The 18,842-nt window shown below is 41.4% G+C and overlaps 2 protein-coding genes across 8 annotated transcripts in view; both read right to left on the bottom strand.

Moving 5' to 3' along the window:
• Positions 1–14,018, bottom strand: part of cpamd8 (C3 and PZP like alpha-2-macroglobulin domain containing 8) — a 46,602-nt gene extending 32,584 nt beyond the window's left edge. Inside the window, exons 1-18 of one of the 2 annotated variants that reach the window (XM_086282011.1) lie at positions 12,074–14,018; positions 9,886–10,037; positions 8,552–8,574; positions 7,812–7,977; positions 7,472–7,524; positions 6,908–6,925; positions 6,200–6,254; positions 5,875–5,988; positions 5,518–5,602; positions 3,798–3,906; positions 3,334–3,561; positions 2,897–3,067; positions 2,681–2,809; positions 2,371–2,569; positions 1,975–2,150; positions 842–991; positions 468–629; positions 219–361 (exon numbers count right to left, since the gene is read on the bottom strand). In XM_086282011.1, coding sequence (XP_086138137.1) covers positions 219–361; positions 468–629; positions 842–991; positions 1,975–2,150; positions 2,371–2,569; positions 2,681–2,809; positions 2,897–3,067; positions 3,334–3,561; positions 3,798–3,906; positions 5,518–5,602; positions 5,875–5,988; positions 6,200–6,254; positions 6,908–6,925; positions 7,472–7,524; positions 7,812–7,977; positions 8,552–8,574; positions 9,886–10,037; positions 12,074–12,159 — 2,219 coding nt within the window. In that variant the 5' untranslated portion in view covers positions 12,160–14,018. Of the gene's footprint in view, positions 1–218; positions 362–467; positions 630–841; positions 992–1,974; positions 2,151–2,370; positions 2,570–2,680; positions 2,810–2,896; positions 3,068–3,333; positions 3,562–3,797; positions 3,907–5,517; positions 5,603–5,874; positions 5,989–6,199; positions 6,255–6,907; positions 6,926–7,471; positions 7,525–7,811; positions 7,978–8,551; positions 8,575–9,885; positions 10,038–12,073 lie in introns of those variants that run through there. The other variant, XM_086282012.1, reaches the window with a different exon arrangement.
• A 56-nt stretch (positions 14,019–14,074) lies between these two features.
• sac3d1 (SAC3 domain containing 1) lies at positions 14,075–18,814 on the bottom strand. 6 transcript variants are annotated; one of them, XM_086282014.1, is made up of 5 exons: positions 18,535–18,814; positions 17,879–17,976; positions 16,518–16,938; positions 15,022–15,304; positions 14,075–14,833 (listed from the first exon to the last, which is right to left on the bottom strand). In XM_086282014.1, exons 2-5 carry the CDS (start codon positions 17,911–17,913, stop codon positions 14,352–14,354), a joined length of 1,221 nt encoding a protein of 406 aa, XP_086138140.1. In that variant the 5' UTR covers positions 17,914–17,976; positions 18,535–18,814; the 3' UTR covers positions 14,075–14,351. The 6 variants fall into 6 exon arrangements, with proteins under 6 accessions (XP_086138140.1, XP_086138141.1, XP_086138143.1 ...); XM_086282015.1 differs by lacking the exon at positions 18,535–18,814 and adding an exon at positions 18,215–18,487; XM_086282017.1 differs by lacking the exons at positions 17,879–17,976; positions 18,535–18,814 and adding exons at positions 17,020–17,330; positions 17,440–17,872.
• Between the last annotated feature and the right edge of the window lie 28 nt (positions 18,815–18,842).

Below are 18,842 nucleotides of genomic sequence, written 5' to 3'. Positions count from 1 at the left end.
TTAAAAGTCCTTCAAAAAGCCTGGAGAACTATTTCTCAAAACCACTTTAAAAAAATGAAAAGTAAAATATAAAGAAACGTCGGCTGGTACAAGAAGAACTTTCACGCCATTTATGAAAACGTTGAATAATACAATTTGCACATTTTTAGGTATGAGATCATTAGAGTTTGCTGATGCCCAGTGGACAGCCTTGGACACCTATAAAGAACATCCTGTACCTGTTTGTGGGGCGGGAGGGCATAGCAGCCACCAAGGTAGAGGTGTGCGGTTGAAAGGCAGGAACAGCTTCATCTGTGTACATGCCCCCACTCTGCCGATGGTTTAAACTCACCATATCTGTCATCACAACCAGTCCCGTTTCCTGTATTAAATATAGAGAGAAGTAAACATCTGCACGCACTAGTACGATTACCTTTTAACCCAGTGACAGCACTAGCTGAGCTCTTTCACTAAGTGTATGTTCTCACTGTAAAAGCAAAGCGCGCGTCCTTAGTGATGTCCCAGTGCCATGGGAACACAGAGGACCGCCTCCGTCTTTTTGCCGTCAGCCCAGGCCACCAGAAGTGTCCGTCATCTTTAGGAATGTTGAAAGCGTCTGAAACATCAAACTCTGCCAGCTCTTTAAACACCTGCAGAGTGAAAAACATATTTATATAAAGTTACAGTAAAAGTAAAGTTATTTACAAAAATACAGCAGGTAACATCTTAAAAACTACGATCTAAGAAAGTAATTTAAACCAGCTCTCTAAATCTATACTATAAAGCGATTTTAAGTTACAGAACGCTTTAATCGATTGTTTATTAAAGTGTAATATCGCCATAATCTATAAATATGACCAACCTTTTCAGGACTCAGCTGAAAGTCGGGCTTCAGCAGGTAAAGACTCTTATCTACAGTGGCCACGCAAACACAGGATCCCCTCTGAGCCCGAACGCGCAGGGTCACCGAGTCCCCCGGCATGGACTCATTGGTCGACATAGAAATAGATACCTGCAATCCAAAACATGACACATAAGTGCATTCTGCATAAACAAGGTGCATTTAACACATTTCCGCTCCACAGAATTGTGAATTTGTAAGACTGTACGGTTATAAGTTTACTGAAAAGGTTCACAGAGATGTCTTCAAATTGGTCACTTGAACATAAAACTTGAACCAGAAGACTGAATGTTTCCCTCATGAAAGAGAAAAATCTGAAATATCTATCAAAATGTCAATATCAAATATCAAACTGTCAGGTCAAAAACTAAATAATTTCAGCACTAGCTGGCAGATCCTCAGTGGCATTCGGAATAATATCAGTCTGAGAATTCTAAGCAGCAAACTTTGGAAAGCTCTGACTGAGAGTGGAAAACTACAGCCTTTGAAAGAGGGAGGGATGGCCAGAGTCAGCTTTCACAAATCAGAACTATTTCTCACCAGCACAAAATCACAAATTAACACCGTTAATCGGTTCCGCTGCCCTCCTTTCACCATTCTGTAACCTGTCATCCTCTCCTGTCATGACCCCACCTATCTGCCTGCGGCCTGTGCGGCCGCTGTCTCATCCTGCCCTCACAACCCCCTCCTCCGGCACACATACGCACAACACACACACACACTTAGTGTTGTAAGGGCATACCAGAGAGCTGTAAATACTTCAGGGAGTTAACTCCACCTAATGCAGGCAGGAACTGGGGATCTCTCCCAAGCCAACACAGCTGTTTGTTTACAGACATTACACTGTGGTGTAATGGTTGGTGCATGGATACTTAGGCTCAGCTCCAAGGTGTATACAGAGAGTGCACCCTTTTCTCCGGGTTTTAATAAATCGCTATTTTAGCAGCAAAAAAACCCCCAAACAAAACATGAAAAGACAAACTTAATTTTGTATATCCAAAAACACTGGTGTTTTCGTAACAAGCATATGCAACAGTACCAACTGCAGTACTTTTCTCTGGATAAATTAAGTTATAATAGTTCTGTTTCCAAACCTGGTTCTCAAACTCGGGCTTGACAGGGATTTGCAGACTGTCTGTGACACCCTCACCGTTTTCCCTCACATAGTAGACCAGCAGACGGCTGAGTGGTGCCATGCTGTGACTAACAGGAAAACGTAGGTAGGACACACATCTGTCCATCTCAGTCTGGGAGGAAGAGCCTGCAACATCTGGCAGAGTGACAGGGTGACAGTGCTTTCTCCAAAACTATCTGGCATTCTGATGTCAAAGACCACTACGATTGAGAAGCTTGGACACTGATTTCCCAAGCACTACAACAATGAAAGAAAAAAAAAGCTGATTCATCAAAGGATTATTCTGTGAAACTTTAGCTCTTAAAATTACCTGGATGACAGTGAAGTTAGAGTTGTAATAAGAAGAAATGAGTACCAGAAGCAGAAGGAGGCAGGTGGGTGCTGTGAATGTTCTTGTCAAAGGTGACTGTGGCCCTTTTTCCTCTGTGGGAGGCTGTCAGGTTGGCTGCCTGTTGGCCTGATAGGACAATGTTTCCCCTGGATGCTACCTCGTAATGCAGGGTGAAGTTACAGGGACAAGTGGATTTGAGAGCCACTTCTGCCTCTTGTCCAACCTATACATGCAGACAGATATAAATATACTTCACAATCTGATGTTTTGAAACATGTTTAAATCATCCAAAGTTAAGCAAGAAACTCATACCACCGAAAAAGGTCACACCTACCTTGAGCGGGGTGCTGGGACTTTGGATCTGGATGTGACACCTGCTAGGAGAGTACCAACTACTGATAGAAAGGTAGCTGGGCAAGTACTGGTTTCCAACTGTCCTGTCCTCAATGGATATCACCTTGGTCTTTGTCAAGAAAATGCAATTAAGATTAGCTTCAAATTACTTCTTGCATCACTCTGTTTATATTACGTGACAATAGGAAGTTCTGACCTCAAGCCAGACATACTGAGCAGCTGCCGGGATGGAAGGGATCTCAAAGGTGGCCTGACCGTCCTTGGAGATTAGCTCGCTGGTATAGACGTTGTCCTTCGGGGTCAGCTCTGCTTTAACGCGCACCTTTACCCCTTCAGCAGGGCTCCCATCAGGATAGGTGACCTCGATCTACAAAGCAGAGGGAAAACGACTGAGTGTGCAAATGCAGACTCATTTGTGAATCAGTAATGTACATGGCTGCATACAGGCTTAATTTAGCTTTAGCATCTAACTGACTAGCAGTTAAAGTCATACTTTATTTAAAAAGCACAACAAATAAATATACTCTGAGCTCTTCTCAAAGCAAATCCCAGTGAGATGAAGATCCAAGCTGATTCGTATTTCTCTTCTCTTTTTTTCCCCACGGTGCCAATAACTTTTTTGTGGGCTCTCACCTTCCCTTTGTAAGGCAGACCAGGCTTGAACTGTTTGCGTGTATCCTTAGAGTACTTGATGTCAATGAGCTGTTTATGGACTGGTGTGGAATCATCAAATGTGGCTTGCTTGCTTCCATCTACGCTGGTCACAGAAGCCCAAATGCTAACAGTCCCTCTGAAGTGATCAGCCACATCCAAGGGCATCATGTCTTTGACGCACAGACTGAAATTTGCAGAGCCTTTGATCTGACAGCAGAAAAGATGTAATCAGGTACAGCAGGACATGTATAATTTTGGTGTCAGGGTTTGGAGCTTAACCTCTTAGATAATAACAATGATTTACAGTGTATGCATAAAACAGTAGCACTTTGAAGGAACTCTGAAGACAAAACAACAATCAATCAACAACCCTGTTTCCATATCAGCTTGGAAGTCTCTAATACATTCACAAAGCATGTAGAATAGGGATTAAATAAACTAACCTCCATAGTTTTTATGACAGGATGGCCCATCTCATGGCGGTAGTAGCCGACCCCATTCACCGTCATATTTACTGTCAACTTCCCAGTTACGGGTTTCCCAAAGGTATATCTGCATAAGAGTGACATGCCAGAGTGTAAAATTGATGTTCTTTTTTGTTGTATTGTAAATAAACATTACAATAATAAAAAACATTTATAACCTATTATCAGAGATGGACATGTAATCTGATTACTTTTTTCAAGTAACGAGTAAAGTAAGGGATTACTATTGCAAAAACGGTAATTAGATTACCGTTACTTTCCCGTAGGAACGCTGCATTACTGCGTTACTAAAACCATGATTTTTTTGCGAGAATGTCTCATGACAGTGACGTAAGCGAGTGCGACGTTTGTGATAACAGCTGTGTGCAGATCAACAATGGATCATATATCGAGTGCAGAGAGAGTATGAGCGTGCAGCGTTTGAAGCGTGGAAGTACTGACCTTACTTTGAGATTGATTCCATAAAAAGTGACAAAAACATTAGTGTCCGCTGTGCGTGGGAAGAAAACTTCTTTTTACACCGAAAAAAACCCCTAAACAAGCACCGAGTGCGCAACGACGTAATGGGAAACTCACAGAGAAACTCGCGGATTCTTCACCTGACCGCTGCGGCACACCTGCACCAGGGTAAACCTCCGCCTACCCTGCTCCTGCTTTACAGGTGAAAATAGAGCAACAGGACCGCTGAGTCTTTGACTTTATTTATTTTCTGCTGTGTTTTACTTGCATCTATTTGAAAGACTGAGTGTAAACACAAAAAATATTTTTATTTTATGTGCTGGAATGTGCAGAAAATAGGTTTAAATGTTAAACTAATTTCTTCAAGTCAGAGAATGGTGCATATAATTAAATTTTTGCTTGATGCATAAAGTTAAAAGATCAAAACTGATAAAACAAGTTTAAAAAAAAAGAGACTTTTCCATCTGATTACATTTTGTATGATGGATTATGCAGAAAAAGTAGAATTGGGCTGAAAGATCTATCACTTTATCACCTACTCAGGTTGTAAATTGTGTTTTTAAAAAGTAACTAAGTAACTAATTACTTTTGAAAATAAGTAATCAGTAAAGTAATGGGATTACTTTTTGGGGGAAGTAATCAGTAATTAGTTACTGATTACTTTTTTCAAGTAACTTGACCAACACTGCTTACCACTGAGTAAGTCCCCTTCATTCTTTCAAAACTGCTCTGACTTGTGGGGGCATGGAAACAATACCTGCTGGGATTTCATGTGATGTATAGCACCGGGACAATGGCAGTGGGCTCTGTGGACCAGGGTTGTTCTAGTGCACCCCATGGCTGCTCTGTCATGCTGGTAGTTAAGTTTAGAGATCAGGTGAACGCTTTGTGCGCTTTAATGTGTCCTTTAAGCTGATCCTGTGCAGTTTTTGATATGTGGCATATGAGAGCACACCCCCTAAAGGAGGAGGCTACTACCATGGGAAGATGTCCCATTTTGCAAGAATGTTTAGCAGGCGCTGTGTGTCAAAGTCCGCACGTAAGTACCCACCGTTTCTCAGAAGAGTGCTGCACTGGAATGAGATTATGACTTCACCATAGTCAATGGTTTTTATGCTGTGGCTGATTAGTGTAAACAAAGAAACAAAGAAAACACTCCACAAGTCCAGGTTAAAGTCTTGTTCCACTTTCGTATAGCGCTGAATATTTAGTGACTTACCTGGCCCTGACTGTGGCCTGCTCACATAAGTTCAGATCACGGATGTAGCGCGGTGGATCAATCACCAACTCAAATTTGGGCGCCACTGAAAGAGAGGCAGCACAATATTTTTTTTTTGAACTTTTTCTTGTGTTATATCTTATACATCAATAGCCTTGCTGTTTATTTGTAATATATTATTTGACAACTACACACATTTTAGTAGAGTAAAACAGTAAATATGCTTTTAACACAACTTGAAATAAAAAGACAGGCATTTAAAACAGCCTACAATGTTAAAAAAAACATACACACACACACTCATTACAGTGCTCTCAATAAACAATGGCAGGTGTGCGACAGTGTGTAGGTCCTCACCATATTTCTGCACTTCAAACGACTTGTTATAGGTGTGGCCCTGCACCTCCACGAAGACAAACCAATCTCCCAACACAGGCTGGTCAGACAGAGGAAAGCTCATGTTCACCACCCCTACAGGACGCAAAAATCGAATTAACACATTTAATTCCTGTGTCCTTGATAGTGATTAACCAAACTGTAGCAATCATATATCACCGTTCTTCAATTATGAGTCCAGAAAAGTAGTGTTTTAATTCAATCCCCCAGAGCAACCTAGCAATGAAATGTAAACGTGCAGCTTACACAAAGATGATGTAAAAATACTGCAAATGATGCGGCTCACCACAGCAGACAGAATTAAGCCCTCTCCACTGCACCATCCTGGATCCTCGTGGATCCTGGAAGATCAAAGCAGGATGTCACAAACCAATGTTAAGATTCCTTTACTTCACATACCGAAACAAAAATGCGGTACAAGTTTAGTTGCTCAGTGAATGTTGTTATCACACAATAGAAAAAGTCATAAATAGTTTTATTATTGCTGAACAGTCCCCTCACTGAACTTGACCCAGATATCTGGGTTCTGATATATTTTCCAAAATACTTTTAAAACTCTTTCCAAAAATAACATATACTGTAGTCTATAACTGAGGAAGAAAAATGCATCTGTGTGCTTGTTGCTACTGTTAACTCATGTATAAGCTTTTCTTCGCTTCCCATGAAGTCTTTGCTTGGTGTTTTCCAAATATTTCCTAAGATCTGGAAAGATGAATGAAGATCCAATGTGAGCTAGGTTTGCTAATACAGGGATTATAGTGTGTTGTAGATGTACAGATACAAAAAGACAAAGGAGAAGAGAAGAGAAGAGAAGAAAAGAGGTTCCTTTCATGTTGTTTATCCTTGTACTGGTCCAAAGAGCACCCTGTTATCTAGGTGAGCTGCCCTGACTTCTGCTCTGTAATCTCCAAGCAGGCTGGGAACTAAAATTGCCACTGTCCCATCCCGGACGTGGCTCTGCCAACCCTGGGTGGTCCTGTCAGCCTGCACTCACCAAAATATATGCCTCAATCTGCAAAAAAAAAAAAGAACAAAAGAGAGAAACACAAGAAAAAGTTGCAATAAAGTTGCTTAAAAAAAAGTACAAATCCTGTGTTTTATCTCTATGCTTCATCCCATTCATTTCGATTTCAACAATTTTCTGTCTGTACAATTAAGTATTGCCCTTTTACCTGCAATGTACCTTTATAGCTGCAAACATCAATAAGCTGTCTGTGTGCACAGTTGCACAGTATTTTTGGAGTCATTGCTAACATTCCAAGAGAAATGAGTCTAGCTTGGCTACAGTAAATAGGCAACTGTACATTTTCTTGCACACAGTGCAAAGTTTCTCCTCTTAACTCCACCAATTAAAAGGTGGAAAAGTATGCCTGTAGTAAACACTCGGTCATAAATCAAAGTCTGTCTGTCAACTCTGTCGTAAAAACACAGGTTTTGCTAATAACCCAACCCATTTTTATTAAAGTAAATATGGGTTTACTGTTTATTGTGAATCTGCTGAAGAAGCACGACAAATTGCTTTAATATTTGTCTGAATATGAGATCAATTCGGAATTACCTTCTCGTTTACTGGCCTCAAGTCAGGGTCAACTGTGTAAACGTTGATGAGAACTAAAGACAAAAAAAGAAATGCAATAATCTTAAAATAAGTCTTTCGTGTTTCTAATCAGAAAAATCTGCACGCACATGAAAATCTTGATACTTCTAAAGAAAACAACCCCAGCTGTCTGAAGTCATTTGATGGGTTGAAATCCTTAATTATGCAATCAGCAGCTATGTCTACAACATTTGTACAGCTCAAATGCAGCATCAACATGCCTGCATCCCCTGACTTATTTCCACTAACTGGCATTACTCTGTGATTAACTGATTAACTACCAGGTGCACTATGAGGGAACCTTTATGTTTGGGTTTGTAGATGGGTTTGTCAGTCTGGATGAACACAGCTGTGCCCTTGCTCTCCACGGTGACGGTGGTGTAGTTGTGGAAAATGTAACCTCCTTCCGCGAGGTGACGGTTCCCCCAGACCTTCAGGTGGGCCTGGCCTCTCAGCCCCGAGGGAACCTGGTGGTGTATACACACATCCATAAACGCATACAAAAGCAAAGTCAGCGGGAACTGAAAACGTAAATTAGGACTGAAGTGTTTACTCGAGGCTGAATTATTTGCCGTGATTTATTCAATTTCATTTTCTAGAGAACAAAAGCTCCAGAATAACAAAAACAGATTTAAAAAAAAAAAAAAAAAAAGCAGAGAAGACGTCAGCCTCCAACAGAGTACGCTTCACGCGACAGTATTTTACGAGAATGAGGGTAGAGGTTATGAGAAGGGAAGGGAGAGAGAGAGACAGAGGCAAAGAATCTCTAAAAGTCGTGCATACTAGATTGATCTATTCCAGCCTTCGGGGGCGGCGGACCATACATGCACGTCAACAGCTGTTGCATATTATATCGAGGCTGTTACCTTATTCCCAATGAATGAGCAGAGACAGATGTTGCATTACAAATAATGTTAGTGTTGATTTGCATGTTGCTTGAGGAATGTGCACACAGCGGACAGGGGGCTCTCACTACTGTGCAGCTGTCACCGCTGCTGAGAAAATAAAAGCGCACTTAGTGGCACACAAAGTTCGACTCACCTTTAGTTTGATGGCGCCTTTGTCTAAAAGGAGAAAAAGTGAGATTTAAAGTAAGATTTTTTCCCCCCACAGGCTCTGCCATACACACTCGATTAGACCACTGACTGCACCTCAGATTTAAGTGCAAATAGATAGAGGAATAAATTGACTTTGAATGGGTTTTGTTGGGCTACAACCACTCTTTTAGAGGTTTCTATTAACGATGTGCTTGATGATCAAGTCCCTGAGACTCAACACATTAATAAGCTATTCGCTAAAATGGGGAAAAACTGGATTTCTGTAGTTAAAGGATGTGCAAAGTTTTTGAAACCAAACCCAATGAAACAATTTGTCCAGACTTTGATATTGTCTCATCTTGATTATTGCCCAACATTACGTGGCACAAAGAAGTAGATTAAGAAGTAGCAAGTGGTAGAAAACAGAGCAGCACATGCTGTCCTTTGTTGTGTGTACAGAACAAACATTGTAACAATGCACAAACGCCTCATGCTTTTGTTACAAACACTCCAATGATTTTGTTTGAAAATGAATGACAAATTATTCTAACAAACACGCCACAGAGAGATTTTATAACTCACAGCAAGAACCAGTTCAATCAGTAGAGCAGTTTTCTATTGGTCTGTTATGGAATAGAATTCATTGCCAATGTAGCAGAACTAGTGTGCACGTACGAATAGTATGTCATCAGTGCCTAGCTTGATGCGGAACACCATTTGTGTTGTGAGGAGCTGTTTGATTGTTTGCATGTGTGGTTCGTTTTGTTTTTGTTAAGATGCTGTACGGCTTTGAGTAATCAGTTACAGTCAAAGTGTAGAGATCTGTGACCCCAGGAAGAATAGCTGCTGTGCTGCTACAGCTAATAGGGATCTTAATAAACCAAGCTAAACTAAACCTCAGTTTCTCACAGATCTGTAAAGTGATCAATAAAATGCATGCTTCTAACATGCTTTAACTGTAAGCGCTGTGGTTAAGTCAGTTCAGTTGCTGTTCCAGCTGCAACCTGTCTCCTCTAAGCAGAGTCAGCACCATCTATCTATGCTGTCAAACAAATCACACAGTGTGTACATTAAGTGGCCGATGAGCTGGACTGAACTGATGCCTGCAGTCACAGATAATCTATATAAAAGCCAAAGCTTGTCTTGTAGCAGAGGCTCACACCGTCTGTGTGTGTGTGTGTTCTTTAATCTATGTGTATATTTTGCCTGCCTGCATCCTTTGAAAACAGTGACATAAAGGGGGTATCTTTTAGCTTGCCTAACTTGTCAGTGCATGCTTTGTTTCCAAACGTAACCCACTGTGCCAGTGTAACTTTAGCTTAAAGAATTTGTTCTCACCGAGCACTGAGCCATGGCTGTGGGCAACCGTCTGTCCCTTCACCGACAGCTGCACCTGGACGCGGGTTTCTACTTTCGCGTTAAAGATGGTTACGCTCACGCTCTCCTCGACGCCTGCTCGAAAGACAGAGGGTGCAGCGACCAAGTAACCCCTGAGAGAAGAGCAGGAGGGCAGAGAGAGGGAAAGAGTTTAAAGGAAGGAGGGAGCAAGGGGGTAAAGTGAGGTGAGATGACAGTAGGGGGAGAATACAGGTGATGGCAAGGGAGGCAAAAGGAGATTGGAGACCAGGTGTAAATACACATTTTTTTCTGTCTCGCTTCATCTTTTTCACTTCCATGCACGCACAAGGTTAATTGCAGTTTTCACCAGGGATGCAGTGCCTGACGACCACTGAGCTTGTTGCTTTAATGTTTTCTTTGGGTGGTCCGGCACCCTCTGACAGAACCTCGACATCTGTTTGGAAAAATAGTGGCTGAGATTCCTCACAGTCACTCTGACATTTAATTGAGGGAAGGGGACCTGTCACTGAGGTCACAGAGCAAAGGTCATTCTTTGATGCTTATTAAGAGTCTAGGGTGTGTGTGTGTGTGTGTGTGTGTGTGTGTGTGGGGGGGGGGGGTTCAATTTAAGTTTTATTTTGAAAGAACATGCCTTCTGGCACAAAGGGGCTACTTCTCTCAGGTAACAAAGGTAGAATAATAGGTGCTCTTGTTAGCATGCTCCAGTATGACTCAATCACCAGAGTGTGTGGAGCAAGTTCACTGAAGTGTCCACCAAATGTTGAGCTGTGTTTGAGACTCAGTCAGTTTAATTATTTTTGACCATGTGATGACCGAGGCTGATACAGCAACGCAAGTGTAAATATCTTCCTGTTAGTCTAACTCATTGCTTGCTCACCCCAGCCTTGCAGCTTTTTTCGACTGGGCCAACTCACCCCTTAACAACTTAACTGAAGATCACACAAATTAGAGGTGAGCAAATCCTTGAGCACAAGCCCAGTTGCATGCATGAGAGAAGGATCAGGTGGTTGGCATTACAGCACAACGGCATTACAGCTAGAGGCAACTGCAGTTCCTGAGAGAGAGAAAAAGTCATGAGAAAATCCCCTGGAAAATAAGGCTTTCGGGAGAATGAGGATAATAAGAGGAAATTGACTCTGTGCGTTTGATCTACAGTGAGTTTAACCAGCTCTTGGATGAGCTGGGATCAGGTGGTGGAGACCGTGCTTATTTCAGTCACATGGCTCCATTTACTCAAGTTCTAATTGTTTTTGCTCAACTTTTGTCCTGTGGGAGTTAAGAGCCTGCTCTCATGTGTAGGTGAAGCTTTTAAGAGTCACATGGTTTCATGTTTTGCTCATTGCTTAAACTTCTAAGCTAACTTGTTTAAAGCTTCACAAAAAGATCTGCTTTAGCTTGAGTTTGATAGTAACCCCTCCTCTCTTCCTGGAAGAATTGCTACAACCATCGGCGTAACTTTGTGCTGATCTCTGTCTAAATAAATAAATCTGGGTAAATTCCCAGATGATTAGACATGCAACTATTTTGCTGGTAATACCTGAAATGAGTAAAGAAAATCAACATCCTATTTATGCAAGATAATTCATAATTTTATTGGGGGGAGGAGGGGGGGGGGGGGGGGGTATATTGGTTGGGTCTGATTATTGGGGGGGGGGGGGGGGGGGGGGGGTCATAACCCCCCTGGAAATTACGCCCCTGGCTACAACTAGTTGGTCTGTTATCTCCCAAGGTCACAATTAACCCCTCAAGCACCTGACTGATAGAATCCGTCCTGGGTCTGGGTTAAACAAAACAACAATGAAAGACACACAGGAGTGCATCTATTCATATTTGGCAAGTTATGGGCTATCATTGACCTAATGCATCACTCTGTGTGACAACCTCACAGGTTAGTAACACAATTAATGAAAGTATGATAACAATACATTAAGTGGCAGTGTGGTTGGGACAGTAATAACATTAAATTGTGGCTTATTCACAAAAAGGTTTTAATCTGACTGATCCGTACAATGAAATGCACTCAGTTTAAATAAAACTATTTTTAAAGATAATTTTTAAAAGTTTTTCAATGAACAATCACAGTCTATCCATACTTAAAGCACCGGGAAATGCTTGTAGTAGAGCACACAGCAGCTCAAAGACACCACATGTAACACAGGCTACTTACTGTCTTTCTTGTGCAGAACTTGTGCTCACGGTGCAGATGTACAAAATCCACGAAAGCCTCAAAGCTGTCAGAGACAACCGTAACATTTTGGCTCCAGAGCCCAGGATACTTCAGGATACAGTCTTTACCGTCTGAATGAGACTGGCTCTGAAAGCCCTGATTAAATGTTAAATGAAATTTAATCCCAGCCCTCACGGTCTATCTATTTATCCATTGAGATCGGTAGGAGAGAAAGGTGTGCAGAGCTCCGTTGAGAACCAAAGATCAACTTAATGAATTCATCTGTCTTCGCCAAATCCAGGTCCAAGCAAATCGTGCCTTTTTTTTTTTCGTCTTTTAGAGCCCGGAGTATACGAGCAGTCCTCACCCATGTGCCTTCACCCGCCCCGGCTTCGCTCTCTCATATTTCAGCATTACAATTTGTAAGTGTCCTCCCACTTCAGCGCGGAGAAATGTCACCGTTACGATTTGTTTGACATCTAAAATCCGCGCAGCTCTCGCTGTCCCGGTTGTTCCTGGTGATCTCAAGTCGGATGGTCTTTTTTTCCGCTCCTACAGCATCGCGTTGAGAGGCTTCAGACGGCGCTTCTTTCGCTTTGATACCTTCTCTTCTCTGCAGAGAGCATGAATGAGACCAGCTTAAGAAACAGTAGCAACGTGTCCTTTTAGCCACTAAAAACTATCTGCACGTTTTTAGCTCAGCCAAAAAGTCAGAATATCTCAAATCTGCAGCTACTCTGTTTTGTTATGAAACACAACAGAAATGCCAAGCGGTGTGAATGACACAATTCAATTACTGAAGGCATGATTATAACAGTTTTACTCACTTAAATTTGCACTTTTGGAGTTCATTGATGCCCTGATAAGATATCTGCTGCCCTCTAGTGGCACTTAGGTTTAGATGCAGTCGTGAAGTCTACATACACTCATGAATGTCATGGTTATTTTGGTCTTTTATTTACTTTTTCGAACTGCTGTTTGTCCAGGGTGGAATGATTGTACAGTATACATGTTTTTAGTAAAGTTCATTTAAATTGGTTTCCTGGTAAGGCGTTTAAGCGTATCCTAGCTTCCAGAAGCTTAACGTTAGCCTTCTTTATTCGTTTTCAAATAAATTTTGATCTGTTCGGGATCATTGTCCTGTTGGATCACCCAGCTGTGTTCATGTTTCAACCGTTTAACTGTTGATTTTTGTGGTAAGGTTGAAGAATTTGGAGATAGTCACGCTTCATTATTCCGTCCACTGCGCAATGCACCACTACCACTGGCACCAAAACAGGCTCGTCCATGTGGGCAGCTGCAAATTTCAGTTGGACTGGAAGGTGTCAATTTTGGAGCAGGGCCTTTTGGTCACACACTCTCAGTCCATGTTGATGTAAAGCCCACTTCACTGTATACAGTGATGCTGGATAACCAGCAGTTTTCAGTTCATGGCAGGCTTGAGCTTTTGTGGTTCCTGAACGTCGTAATCAAGTTCCTCTCATCTGAGGGTGAACGTCTGGGTGACAGTGAATAACTGAATAACTAGTACTTGCGTACAATTGCTTGAACTGGTGATCTTAGAATGCAGTTGTTTAGAAATGACCCCAAGATACTATCCCAAATCTACAATTCTCCTTCTTAGATCTACACCAAGTTCCTTGGACTTTTAACATTGTGCCGACTACTGGTCAGTCCAACGAGTGCTGACAAATCCTTTTGTTTTTTAAACTGGCAAAGAAACTACCAGTTTCAGTTGATGATGATCACCATAAGTTAATAAGTCTTGTCAAGGTAGAAGACACTGTAGAACCTTCAGCACCACTTACTAACAAATGAAGTGAGTGCACGAGCCTGTGTGGATTACAGAAAATCCTAAATAAATTCATTTTGTTTTTAAAGAAAAAGCCTTTAAAGACGTACACTTTACAGTCATTCCAGCCATTAAAGAAAGAAATCATTAAAAAGCTCAAAATTACCACGACAATCAAATCCATGATGTATGTAAACTTCTGACCACCATTGTATTTCGACTGTAACCAAATTTATTAAAATGATTCCAAAATTTGAATTTATAAGAATGAGTAAACAGTTACACCTTTGAATTTCTGTACAGTTCTTGTAAAAAAAATACTCAAGGGAAACATCAACACAAAATATTGGTAGTAATATAAAAGTAATTCACATCTTAATGTAACTCGTGGCCATCAGCTCAGTGACAGTCCAGATTTCTTAAAAAACAAACAAACAGTCAATTTCCTAATTTATAAGAATACCGAGCGGTATTTGTATGGCTTGTTTACTTCTTATTTGTCTCAACACAGCTCTGAACAATATTCTTAACAGTGAGATCTCTCTGTTTCTCAGATGCTATGCTGTGATACAGTTTACAGTGCAGTGTTCCTTGTCCCGGCTCCGTGAAAGCAGCTTTGGAGAATACTACTTGATTGTCCTTGTTAACCTCAACTCCACATGACCGGCACAGTTGAGCTGTAAGTGATGCGTCTAAGAACAAGAGCTTAGCCAGTCTGTCAAGAGGAAAGCGACAGTTGCGGCTGCTGTATCCGTGGCTGTATACGAGCAGCAGATCTTGACGACATGTCATCAGGTGACGGTGCAGTGCACAGGTCTGTAGGAAGTTTAGCTTTTGAGCCAACCGAAGCAAACGGACAGGGTTTCTCTCAAGGAAAGCTTGGTTGATGAAAAGAGCAAGTTTGATGTTTGGAGTGCTGCGTAGTCGCAATGGGAGTTGCATGGTGTGCTGCATAGTGCGAGCTGAACCTGTAAGAGAAAATAAAGCATACAAAATTAATTGCTTTCTGGAGGACGTGGAGGAGTCCTTAATTTTTAAAAACATTCCCTGCATCAAAAATCTGTTTGCACAACACTGAACTAATGCATGCATGACTTCCAGCTTGAACATGCATACAAATACACCAAAATAGCAGATGATAAACAAAGTCACCAACCCAAGTTGTACAGCAAACTGAGCGACTGGAACTCTTCTTGGTTGGGATGAGGTCCTGTTTTGGTCATGTAGCAATCCAGCAACCAGCTGAGGTATTCCTGCAGGTGTATATCATTGATACGTGGGTCGTAGAGACGCAGCGGCTCCCCACAAAGACGATAAGAGGCATAGATGAGGAAACGAACGGTTCGCTCTAAAATGACCACGCAGTCCAATCCTGACATCCTCTGGATGATCATGTCCTGCTTCACAGCACGAAGACGGTCAAAGACAAAGGTATAAACCTGCGCGACAACAAATAAGTAAACAACAAATTAGTCATCTTTAATCTACGATGATAGATTCTGTTTTGCTATTTTTCCATCAGATATTTTCACATATTTTAAAATGAACAGACAGTGAAATATTTGTCGTTCCCTGCAAGGCTTGATTTAGACTTCTGCTGGAGAGAGGCTATAACATAACCTACGTAGGTGGCTAATGTCGTTGCTGGCATTTATGCTTGTGCTGGTGTATTATGTTTTAATTACCTTGTTGTAATGTCCCTGGGTTGTACAGCGAGCTGTGACCCGCCTCTTTGTTGTGGTTAGTTATTTTCGGGGGCAAGTATATTTGTATCTTTAAATTTTTCCACTTCTTTGTACATTTGCTCACATTCATTCTGATAGTTTCACCAATCTCCCTTCAAGAATTTGCTGACATTTGTGAGTGTTTATATCGATGTCATGATTATTTGTTCAAGAGAAAGCGATTGTTATTCTTTCACTGATAAATTCAAAAACTGCAGCAAAAAAGTAGCTGTAGCAATAGTAATGCACAGGGGGAAGTGACCACATTGAAAGAGTCACTCACAGCAAGTAGCCTATGTCGACCCAACGATTAGTTACAACGTAGCAACGCTGTAGATTTCCCGCTGAAGCATAAATCCCTTGTAAGAATCACTTGCAATACAGTTTAAATTTATATAGCAGAATAACCTACAGCAAGTTTAAGACAGGAAGGTTCAAGAATTGGGATTATGACAACAACAAAAATTAAAGCTTTACAACTGCACTTTTTGTCAAAGCACCGTTAGGTTCTTGGTAAAATAAAGAACTGGCTTCTGCACGTGCATGTTGTTTTGAAGATGGTAACACACACTTCTGCACAATAAATAAATGGGCCCTAAATTTAAATTCTTTAGCTGTCTTTAAATAATAACAAAAGTTTAATTTCTAAGTCACCAATTCAGTTATTAAACATGAATCATTTCCTGATATTATGTACCATAAACAATGAAATGATTTTTGCTGAGAAATGTTACTTCAGAAAGACTCTTGTGAATGCAGTATTTTACACATTTTACAGCCTTTCTTTCCTTTTCCAACATTTTTAAAATCTGTTGCCATCATCCAGTTGTAAAATATTGAAAAAAGGTTGGACTTATTTACTGTTACACAAAGTCCCAAGCTTTTGTGGAAATCAACAATTTGAACGATCGGTGTAAATATTACTTACCTCAGTCCATGGATACAGGCTCGGGGCGGCTGCAATGTCATTAATAAGGTAGTTAACAGTTTTCAGCAGCACAGGAGGTGGTCTGAGGTCACTCGGTTTGGTTGAGTCCTTCCCAGCTGCTGGTCTGGAATACTCCTTAACGGCACGCAATGGGTCTCCTTTTGGCCGCCGATCTTTCTCTGTGCCTGGTAACATTTCAAAATGGTGAAGTCGGTTCTGAGCCTCACGATCCCGTAACTCCTGAGCGGGGCACATCGTTTGGCAGGTCCCTTTTGGCACCGTGTCCTCTTCATGCTGTCTGGGTTTCTGCTCCTCCTCGTCCGCCTGTCTAACTTGTGCTTTCCCTTCACCTTGCCACTGCTCTTTATCCCTTTGTCTCCATTGTCCTTCTGATGGTGCACCCCTCCTCTGTGAGTGAGATCTGTTTGATTGACAGTTTAATTAGTAATTAATATTGATATTGCAAAGCAAGTATTAGAAGCACCTTTTACCTCATATTTACCTTTTTCAACAACAAGTAATCTCTACTCGTTGTCAAGCAAACTTAAATGAGCCCTGCTTTGTGCCTGAATCCGTCTGCCACGGTAAACAACAGAGGCTGCTACTTCATTTCTGTGCTGCCTCTAAAATCATGATCTTTCCCAGCATCATCTTAACATTACCGCTTATACTCAGTCTTTGAAAGCAAAGATGATATATGGATAAATGTCATCCTTGGGGATTGTGTTCCTGGAGCTTCAACTGAACTGGAGCTGACGATGGTAGTTCTACACCAGGGAACTGCTGTGAGGTAGAAGCCACTGTAGCTAGCCCCTGCAGAAGGTGGAGAACTGGCTCATCAGCTGGTCCACAAAACTCAACAATAACTGCTGAATAGAACAAGGACTATCTCTGGAGCTGAATACATTTTCTTTGCTCTTACCGCTTTCTCTGGTCTCATCTTTGCTTCCAACTTTGCCCCCAAACTGCTCAACCTGAACAGTCCCTATCTTTGCAATCCTGTGGTCATTCTCAATGGAAATCCTAGCATCTTCAGCTTAGCCTCCTGTCTTTTTGTCAGTGCCACTGTCTCCAAACCACAGATCAGGTCTCACCATCTCATAGGTCTTCCCCTTTTCTCTTGCTGCTATCTGTCACAAATGTGTCCCAAGATTTGTATCCTCCTGCTCCGCCCTACTTGCACCCTCTTCTTCTGTTCTCTTGTCTTTTGGTTTTGATGGCTGCCCCCAGGTATCTAAACGTACCTACCTTCAATACCTCTACTTCTTACAACTTCGCTGTTGCGCGTTAATCCCTCTTATTCACACATGTACTCTGTCTAGCTTCTACTGACTTTTATTCCTCTCATCGCCAGAGCATACCTGCACCATACTCTCGCTAAAGAACACAATATCATCTGCAGAGATCATGGTCCATGGAGACTCCTGCCTGACCTCATCTGTCAGCCTGTCCATCACCACTGCAAACAAGGAAAATCTCAGTACTGATGCCCGCTACTGCACACGCCACCACCGTCTCACTATCCTCATACATGCGCCAATTCAACATTTTTAAACTGCAGCATAAACGTTTTGCTAACATTTGTATTATAATGTGCATATTCGAGTTTTATCCAAGTAAATGTGCAACAAGCAACTTTTTTTAATATAACGTTTTCATCCCACCGCTAAAACAGGAAGCCCCAAATCTTAAAATACCTCTCTTGCTCCTTTGCAGATTCAGGGTTAGAATAACACAACGCAACAAAGGATACGGTGTCGTGCATGCAATGTGTAAAGGACAAATCACCGCATATACATATATATCTGCCACAGGTGTTACTGCAGCGCTGACCATCATGCTAATGTCTAACTTGGACGGCTAGCTAGCGGTCTGGACGGTTGGCTACCAAACAAAAACACATCGTTATTTCCACGCAAACATCTGTTTTTCGAAGCAAAAAACATACAACTGACATTTGGTTTATAATACAATTTTAAGAAATGCTCACTTTATGTGAAATAAATGTTTTACTCACATGCGACGGCTTCTCCTGCGATTCATTGGCTCTCAGTAAAGGGAAGGTCGTCACTTTCCACAAACTACCAATAGAAATGACCCATTGTTGTCTTGATTAACGTCACATCCGGGTGAGGATGGACTCATTTAAGGTCGAATGTTTTATGACTTTAAAACGTAGTTTTTGATGTTTAGTTAAAATTGCAAAATAAAACAAGCACACATAAGGGGTCGAACAAAAATTCAAACGCGTTGTTAGACTCATAAATCAAATTAATAATTTTGCCAATTTCTGAGATATCACAAGTTTGTGATTTAGTGACAAGG

The sequence above is a fragment of the Aulonocara sp. 'chitande type north' Nkhata Bay genome, linkage group LG23 (genome assembly GCF_057382095.1).
Source record: "Aulonocara sp. 'chitande type north' Nkhata Bay isolate Kocher_YH1m ecotype deep benthic linkage group LG23, A_spYH_male_GT1.1, whole genome shotgun sequence".
Classification (NCBI taxonomy): domain Eukaryota; kingdom Metazoa; phylum Chordata; class Actinopteri; order Cichliformes; family Cichlidae; genus Aulonocara; species Aulonocara sp. 'chitande type north' Nkhata Bay.
This window is presented reverse-complemented; position numbering and strand designations above follow the sequence as displayed.

Excerpts from the sequence above, each read along its gene's own strand:
- sac3d1 (XM_086282013.1), bottom strand. The coding sequence starts at position 18,282 with ATGCACGACACCGTATCCTTTGTTGCGTTGTGTTATTCTAACCCTGAA. Across the intron at positions 16,939-18,214 it reads TCTGCAAAGGAGCAAGAGAG|ATCTCACTCACAGAGGAGGG; the intron begins GTATTTTAAGAT and ends TCAATCAAACAG. Across the intron at positions 15,305-16,517 it reads GCCTGTATCCATGGACTGAG|GTTTATACCTTTGTCTTTGA; the intron begins GTAAGTAATATT and ends GTTGTCGCGCAG.